This window comes from Gadus macrocephalus, chromosome 19 (assembly GCF_031168955.1).
Source record: "Gadus macrocephalus chromosome 19, ASM3116895v1".
Lineage (NCBI taxonomy): Eukaryota > Metazoa > Chordata > Actinopteri > Gadiformes > Gadidae > Gadus > Gadus macrocephalus.
The window spans coordinates 11204079-11213470 of record NC_082400.1 but is presented as its reverse complement, the minus strand read 5'-3'; the positions used below and the strand labels follow the sequence as shown (position 1 = coordinate 11213470).

At 43.9% G+C, this 9392-nt stretch overlaps 1 protein-coding gene across 1 annotated transcript in view; it reads right to left on the bottom strand.

Annotated features, from left to right (window-relative positions):
* The window catches only part of c19h12orf56 (chromosome 19 C12orf56 homolog), a 13392-nt gene extending 5584 nt beyond the window's left edge, over positions 1 to 7808 (bottom strand). Inside the window, exons 1-5 of the mRNA XM_060038633.1 lie at positions 7334 to 7808; positions 5281 to 5473; positions 4816 to 4855; positions 305 to 560; positions 1 to 6 (exon numbers count right to left, since the gene is read on the bottom strand). The exon at positions 1 to 6 is cut by the window's left edge and continues 168 nt beyond it. Coding sequence (XP_059894616.1) covers positions 1 to 6; positions 305 to 560; positions 4816 to 4855; positions 5281 to 5473; positions 7334 to 7585 — 747 coding nt within the window. The 5' untranslated portion in view covers positions 7586 to 7808. The remainder of the gene's footprint in view (positions 7 to 304; positions 561 to 4815; positions 4856 to 5280; positions 5474 to 7333) is intronic.
* Between the last annotated feature and the right edge of the window lie 1584 nt (positions 7809 to 9392).

Sequence of the window (9392 nt, the reverse complement as noted above, 5' to 3'; positions counted from 1 at the left end):
GCACACCTGGAAGGATTCCATGGACACTGATTGACTCGCTTACACGTTCCCACAATGCCGTGCGTGAGGAATTCTAATCTAATATTCCATCTGCACCGTACACGTATGGGGGGTTGTTTATCCATGCTGGGGTGATGAAGACAATGGATTTATTGAATACAAATAGTAGTTATGGATGTTTTTGGCACAGGACACACAGACCCATCCATCCATTCGTTCACCCCATTCTCCCATTCTTCCATCCACCAACCCATCCATCCATCCATCCATCCATCCATCCATCCATCCACCCACCCACCCCTACCTGTCTAGGCTCGGTGGCTGCCCCAGCCTCCGGGAGAGTCAGGGGGGAGGTGGGGAGTGAGAGGGGGAACCGGGGTGTCGTCCCTGGCGTTGAGGGAGTAGTGGTGGTGGAAGTGGTGGTGCATCGGCGTGGCAACGGGTGCCCACCCAGACCCATGGTGTCCGGGTTGGGGCAGGAGGCGGAGCGGCCAGACGACCTGGGCGCCCACACCTCCACCTGCTCCTCCTCCACATCTGCACACGTTGCTCCTAGGTCTCTTTATCAGACAGACAGACAGACAGACAGACAGACAGACAGACAGACAGACAGACAGACAGACAGACAGACAGACAGACAGACAGACAGACAGACAGACAGACAGACAGACAGACAGACAGACAGACAGACAGACAGACAGACAGACAGACAGACAGACAGACAGACACAGAGAGAGAGAGAGAGAGAGAGAGAGAGAGAGAGAGAGAGAGAGAGAGAGAGAGAGAGAGAGAGAGAGAGAGAGAGAGAGAGAGAGAGATGAAGACAAGGTCAGGTGATAAACAGAGGTATTGATCTTGCAAAACTCTCCAGCTGTAATTTTCAATTCATGGTCAGTTCAATGGGGAGGTAAATCAAAGGATCTTTTGTTCCGGAAAATGCCATAAGGGGGCAGCATTTATAACATGGGTCAAAGCGGTTATTTATTTGCATGGCCATGTTTGAATGCTACCACAGACATTATCAGAAAACAGCCATGGAAATGTGAGATAGGTTGAGGAAAAAGGTGAATTAAAAAATGGATGCACTCCCTACAATGCAGTTTGCAAATGTAGATTTTAATGATGTAAATTGGTTAAAAGTGCTTCAAACAATGTCAAAGGTTATTCTGTGAATAATAGTCATGATCGGAAATCTGGGATGAAATCACTCAAACAGGAATCGTGTCTTTATTTCCTTTTTAATTACATTCCCATCTAAATATTGTCTTCCCCTTGAACTTGTACTCCCAGTCTGGGGGGCAGGGGGAAACCAGTAGACACACAATCCATTGATGCTCGATCACCTCAGTCCTTTGTAAGCGTTTCAATTAGGAAACTGCATGTGGCGTGGCACTTAAAAGGTTGCTAGGCAACAGCGTATATTTTCAAAGGTTTTGCTTCTTTTCTTCCACGCTAAAGACTAGATGTAAAAGAAAGCTTGTAATTATTGAATCAAGAGCATAATGAAAGGTGTTTTCTGGTGAAGTTGTGTGACTATGCAGCAAAATATATCCACACACTTCATGAACTATAACTGACCAATTATAAATCTACAAATTCAAATCGATCACATTAGTCAATGGCTATAGGCCTCAGATGCATTACAATGTTTCAGTAGTGCAATCAAGCTGAGTAATGGCTGATAAAAAAAAAAAAAAAAAAAAACTTTTTTTAACTTTATTTCAAGCACAGGTAAAGCAAAAACGATCAATGAGTGAAAAACGCATCGTATATACTAATTTTACGAAGGTTCTGCATAGAAACATGTGTGTGTGTGTGTGTGTGTGTGTGTGTGTGTGTGTGTGTGTGTGTGTGTGTGTGTGTGTGTGTGTGTGTGTTTTTGTGTGTATGAGATTGCGTGAGTGCGTACATGTTAGTTTATGACTTTCCAGGGTTGAACAACAGAAACACAAGACTGCACTTAAACCTCAAGACGTCATTCTCAACAGACACACACACACACACACACACACACACACACACACACACACACACACACACACACACACACACACACACACACACACACACACACACTTTATGAACATACATTTTCCTTTGATTGCAGTTGCTAACTTTTTTGTGGCCTGTTTCCCTAGCAACCCCCTAATGATACAGACAAGTTGGGGGAGGCACACCTCACATCTACCTTTCCACACACCCACACCCACACACACCCACACCCAGCTCCACACCCACACCCACACCCACACACAACCAACAAAGCACAGGAAATGAGCCGGAGCCAGTGGTGTCTTTACGGTAAACAACAGGAGGGGTATGCCGTGGTGCTCATACTCTTTTTCACACCATATATATGGCTGGGCCTGAACCAGTGAACTGTTGATTCTCAAATGAAAGATGAAGTAGAGTTTATTGTGCATTAGTGAGTTTATTGGGTATTATCAAGGCAAGTCTAAACAGGCTGACAATGTGTCTTGTGATTTCCCACCAGCTAAGCTGAATTACTTGCTATCTCTGCAGCTGTCATTGAGGGATTTCAAACCCAGTCAGATCTTGAAGTGGTAGCCTGCATCACCAAGTCACCGCAGAATCAAAATGACACATTTAAAGTGGCAGGCAGCTCAATCTATGAATATGTTTTGTATCTATCTGACTATGCCTATTAGTTGCATGAGTTTACACACCCAATCAATTGAAAGAGGCTCCTTAAAACGACTTGTGTATAATGCCGTTTTTTACGTGTATTATTATTAAATAAATATTTCTTTAATTGATGTCATTCTGTTTTGGTGCCCAAAAACAAAATCATTTTAAAGACACCACATTTGCATGTCAACACAGTACACAAAAACAAATTATTAATGTAATTATAATTCCAACACGGGTGATCGCGTTTCATGATGGGAGTCAACAAAGCGTTAAGCGTTTTCACTTTCCCCCTTCAATCGTTTAGAAGCTGCACAATACCCCACTAACACCCCCAGCCTCTCCGTGGAAGTGGAAGGTAAGCTGAGCCACTTCCGTCTTCCATCCTGCTTGAATTAGTCATGAGCTATCCGAGACGTCAATCGCCGGTCGTGCGTAGGCCGGATCGCCGACCTGGCACAGGCCTGTGCCCGCAGTGCTACAGCTCCCCTTACCCAGGTCATCTTTTTACATTTTAAATGAGCGTGTGGCTGGCTCAGGAAAGCACGTGTCAGAACCACAAGGACAGGGGCGGCGGCTGTAATAAGTACGACCCTCTTGTGTTATCCTTAAAGGTGGTGCTGATGGATCCCCTGTGTCCAATGAATAAAGTAGACTCAAAGTAAAGCTGACACTGTCGGTTCCTTTGTCGCTGCCCCTTGTCGTCACTGGCCAATTTTTTGTGGCTATCTTTTTGTTATTGCCTGTGGCTAAGCGATGCTACCAGCGCCACAAAGGCACTTCATAAATTCTTTGTGAAGGAATAGGGAAGACATTAAGTGGTTTTAAGTAAATATTAATAAAAGCCTGAAACTATTGTTATAAATGGTTTATTATTGCAAAATAACATACCACACATTCATTTTGTATTGTGGGATAATTATGTACTCATAATTGTGTTTTGTAAGAAATACATTAATTCTTCAGAACGGCCAAGATGAAGCTCATTTGAAACCTCATTTTAAATCGTCCAATATATCTATGACCTATATTGCACATTCTGTCAGTTGGAGTCACGGAAACCGGCCTATACACGGACAGTTAAACCCTCCATTAAACCTTAGCTCCACCCTCAACCCGGAGACCAGTGAAACCAACTTCATTCTTTATAGGCAGCCTCAAAACTTGTGACCCTCCTCACAATAACGCTAGACCCATTAAGAAAGGCCACCTAGAAAGGTATCAAGTTGATAGGACACTTCCTTCTTCAGCTTCAAGGACATGTGTTCTTTGTCTCTTTGTGACACACGGCCCTCCATAAAAACCGACCAATCGCTGTAGCTTTAGCTGTCGTAGGACCATCTGCCACGCGGTGATAACGGCTGGATAAAACCCCCCAAAGGACACATAAGGGCAGAGTCCAGACTCAACAAAAGCTGTATAAAACAGCTGAATGAATGCCGCCATAGCCTACATCTATATAACACCACAGCCAAACATTAGTCTTTAATGGAGCCATGTTAGCTTAGCGTCGCACTAGGCCGCGGTTGCCGGGGAAGCGTCTTTGGTTGGCATGGGCTTTTTGCTGCCAAAAAAGGGACAACTCTTACCGGATTGTATGGTTAACTCAGCTCTAACCCAGTCTAAGATTTGTGTGGAAGATGACAACTATGTCATGGCTTGTAGCTTCTCTGGTATGTAATACTTTGAATAGACTTGGAATTAAACAAGCAATTTTGACTCTGTGTGTATGTGTGTGTGTGTGTGTGTGTGTGTGTGTGTGTGTGTGTGTGTGTGTGTGTGTGTGTGTGTGTGTGTGTGTGTGTGTGTGTGTGTGTGTGGAGCCGGCGCTGGCCGTTAAGGCGACTCGAAATCAACTTGCGCCCTGGAAAGGTCTTCCGAGCGGGGGGGGGGGGGTCCAGCGTCGCATTGTCCTGCGTACTACGGTGACGGTTTTAGGGCGCCCTGGCGATTGCTCCCGTGCCGACTCCCTTCTCCGTTTGTTTCGTATATTTTAATTGACAAATTAAGAGCTTCCCCAACGCATTTGCCGCCCTAGGCAGTCGCCTAGGTCGCCTATGCCGAGCGCCGGCCCTGTGTGTGTGTGTGTGTGTGTGTGTGTGTGTGTGTGTGTGTGTGTGTGTGTGTGTGTGTGTGTGTGTGTGTGTGTGTGTGTGTTATATTTACCTTTGAAGGGAATCAGGTGAGATCCTCCAACTATGTACCCCTGGGTGGGGGGGGGGGGGGGGGGAGAGGGAGAACAGTATGGTAGTAGGATTGTCAGTTACGTTTTTTACGAATGTATTCATATAATCATCAGATATCTTCTATCTTCTATCTTATTACAATCTTTTCCAACATGAACACACTGAATAAAAAGAATTAGATGCGCCCTGATGCATGATGTCTACATCTGACACACACCTGTGCACAGAGAGAGAGAGAGAGAGAGAGAGAGAGAGAGAGAGAGAGAGAGAGAGAGAGAGAGAGAGAGAGAGAGAGAGAGAGAGAGAGAGAGAGAGAGAGAGAGAGAGAGAGAGAGAGAGACGGCCTGGGAGAGACGTAGAGAACGAGGGAGTGAGCGAGAGACAGTGAGACAGACAGACATAGAGGGGAGGAAGTGTATAAACAAGATTACAGAGAGCCATTTACCCTCTAGGCCATGGGACACCAGGAGCTGCAGGTTTCTGCGAGAGGGGAAACTTCGGACAGGAAGCCCCGCGTTCTTTCCTTTCCTTCCCCAATCACCTCTCTTCCCCGCAGGCTTATTGGTGGAATAGAGGACACAGACGTGTTGGGAGTACTCCCTGTCCTTTCCGCTCAGAAAGTCGGGCAGATCGTTGACCTGCGGTGGAAGAACACAGAGAATGGCTTTGTTAAAAGCAAGAGTTTGACCATTGACATCATCGGTCTGGGATTCACATACAAGTTCAACATGCATATGAGGCAGTGCTCTCTCATGTAAGAAAATGGTGGGTCAGAGTTCCCCTTGAAAGTACTCATTCCTCAGTGGTGTACATGATGACACACACATTCTGTGACTGTGGGACAGAATGTTCAGCCTTGACTAGGCCGCTTCGTCCTCGTCATTCTCCAAGGCACAAACGTTCAGAATATCCAGATTAAAGCTTTATATTCATCGTTACTTATCTTAAAGTGTGATTAGCCATTACAAGCCGAAAATCTGCTTTAGCCTGTGCCCTTGTGACCTCACTAGTGGGCGTGTCCACCTAGATTTATGCTGGATGGATAGATATTCAAACGGCTTGTTATGGCTAATCACACACGCACACCTGGTGGCCTGAGATCACCCCTTTAGCCCCTAACAATAGTTGGGTTTATGCAACGTCTTACTATAAAACGTGTGTAAAACATTTACCGCTGCTCATAATCTAAACCAAAACCCCTAACTGAAAAAAGCCCTGTTTTCAATTCTACATTTGTGAATGCACCACTTTGAGACTACGGTAGAGGATTGGAATCATTGTCAATCCTTGAGATGAAGCAGAGGTCAAGCGGGTAATCTACAGCACTAATAGCAACAGCCAGTATTCTTGACAGAGCAAGAAGACAGGCTTACCTGTAATCCCTGCCCTATAGCGGACATAACGAGGGCCAGGTTAATTAGCCACGTGCACGCAGTTTGTCACTGGTGGTTACTTGGCGGTCACCCATGTGTGACCCGTTGAGATAGGATATTGTGTTTTTCTCATTAGTTAGGTAATGGAGCTTTTGATTTTACAGCTTATTCCTGTACATTTTCTGCTATAATCGGAAGGAAAACTATATGAAGACATATGGCAGTTTGTGTGTGTATGTGTGTGTGCGTGCGTGCGCGTGAGTATAAGTAGACAAAACCAATTTCTTTCTTTCCATAATCTATCCATTTCAAATGTGTAATATACATATATACAATCACTACAGGAGATGGAGATGGAGCATTTTTGGGGTCATAATTCTAAAACTGTGAGCCTCTTGTATGAATAATAACATTAATTATCAAATGCATTTAGTTCCTACAATTTCCTCATTCGAACACTTAATATCTTCCTAAACGTCCTGAACGTCATTGGTACCGAGGCCAAAATCCGTCTGGAGTTTGAGGTGAAATAGGCAACATTTTGAATAAGGGTTGTAAATATTGGCTTGCATGGTAATTGAGATGCATTTTTAGCAACAATAGAGTCTCCATTTGTACAGGGGATAGAGATGACATTCTTTTATCTTATCTATTGTGTGTGCGTGTCGACAGTTTCCAATGTAAAGAAATTACTGTATACATATTTAATTTCTTACTCAAATTCAATGGTTTTTTTTTGCATATTGAAATTCCTATTGCATTTACTTTCTGACGTATCACAAAGTACAGTAGGCCTATATCACATCTGGGATCAAAACAACCTCATCTCATTTTGAAATTATGAAAAAAGAGAAGATAGAAGAGTAGAGCGAGTAATTGCTATTGGATTTACTAGATGAATGGGTTACTGTCTAGTAGCAATTTATCTTCTTACAGAATATCAAAACAAAGCAATTTACATAATTTAAATTGCATTGCACTGAGCGGTCATTTATGGATGAGAGGATGGATGGATGCAAATCAAAACTCTGCACGTTTAAATTTTGATTGACATTGACACGTTCTCATATGGTTCTAGCAATCGACCGAGATACAGAAGATGACTTTTGAGGGAGACCCACTCACCAGGGCAATGTTCCTAATCTGGCTGAAACTGAGGACCGCAGTGAGCTTGCGAGGGGGGTACTCCGCCAGGTACACGCACTCGTCGCTCAGGATCACGTGCATGTAGACCTTGTTAACCGCCTCGGAGATCACCACGCACGGCTCGTAGGCCCGGATCCGCTCGTAGACGCCCCGCTCCGTGTTCCTCTTCAGGAAAGAGTCAAGTTTGCTGTTCCTTCGGGAGAGTGCGTCCACGGAGCTCACTCGGGCCATGGTGTGCGCGTGAGGGCGCACCTGCTGCCTCCACTTTCATCAAAGGAAGTCGCGTGTGAGTTGTCCCGGGATGGGGTCCCGTACGTCCTGAAAAAACTGACAAGTATTTATTTTGATTACTGTGAGATGAACGCGTCCAGTTGCGCGCTCCAATTAGCGCAATGGACAAGCGCCTCTCCCAAGTTGTGATACAACCTCACCGTCCCGGGCGCATGGAGAAGCCTATTGGCTAGTTACACCGAGATCTCTGATTGGCCCATCACTCCTGGCCTGGGGTATCCGATGCCAGTAGGATTATTTACAGCGGAATGACTATAAAATAAATGCACTTTGGGTACCTTGAAAAGTGCTATATCAAATACATAGATAATTATTAGTGTGAATGCAGTATCAACATTCACACTCTAGATATGTTATATGTAGGATGTTATTTCTTATTTTATTTGAAGTATTGTATCTGTATAGGCCTATACCTACCTACCAACCTAAATTTTTTTTCTGGAGACAGTTCAAGGTTGACAGCAGGCGTGCTTATAATGATAATTAATCCAAGAGTCCTTTCCTGATTTAAATTGATTGATTATCGGTCGTTTTGTTATTTTACAAAGTTTTGATAACATTACTATGCTCGCACACAAAAGAAAAATCGTATCTTGGTGTTTGGCGCCCTCTAGCGCTTAATGAGTGGAAAGACAACGAAATGAAACGATTGGAACTAACGTCTTTACTTAACTATCTCTGAATGACTAGAGGTCGTACAATTTTCCTATAAACATCAATTATAGTGATGTAATGTTGTAATGATGTGTTTTGTAATGATGTGTTTTCATTCACCGCCACACAACCCGAATTGTTCTACATCTAAATCACCCTCAAATCTCAAAAACTGTGTGCTCCTTCAAAATATCATGTTTGCTAATAATTTGAATAAAAGTCACTGTTTGAACAAGACTGCCATCGCCATTCAGTATACACATGTTTCTGGTATACTGAATGGTGATGGCAGTCTTGTTCAAACAGTGACTTTTATTCAAATTATTAGCAAACATGAGCACAGAGACCGTTTATGAGTTTTGAGGGTGATTTAGATGTAGAACAATTCGGGTAATCTGGCTGTGTGGCGGTGAAAGAATGTGATATCTCAACTCCCTCTTCCGCTGGACATACAAACACTTCTATACAAACACACAAATAGTGTCAGAATGAGAGACAGGCGCCACAAAGACAAAGAGATGTATGAGACATCGCCAATATTACTGAGTGAGAGCAGTCCACTTTCGAACTGTTCACGAAAAATATTTGGCAAACTACAAAGAACACATCATTTAGATTTATGATGTTTAGCCAAGAGAAGCGGTCTCATTCCCAACAACACTTGGTTTATTCTTGCTGTGTGCAGTAAGTGTCTGTGTATTTGTGTGTGTGTGTGTTTTTGTGTGTGGTGTTTGTGTTTTGTGTAGTTGTGTGTGTGTTTATTTGTGGCTACAAGTGTGCATGTGTGTATGTGTGTGTGTGTGTGTGTTTGTTCGTGCCCTAGTTTGTATGTATGTGTGTGTGTGTGTGTGTGTGTGTGTGTGTGTGTGTGTGTGTGTGTGTGTGTGTGTGTGTGTGTGTGTGTGTGTGTGTGTGTGTGTGTGTGTGTGTGTGTGTGAATGCCTGTGTGTGTTTGCAGCTGCGAACAACAGCGGTGGGCTGACCAGCCACAGTGACATCTTTGTTTTGAAGCAACACAAAAAGAATCCCAATCAGTCACATTTTCTCCGACCGCGTTGAACCACCTCTTCTCCTTCTAGAAGGAGATGGACAG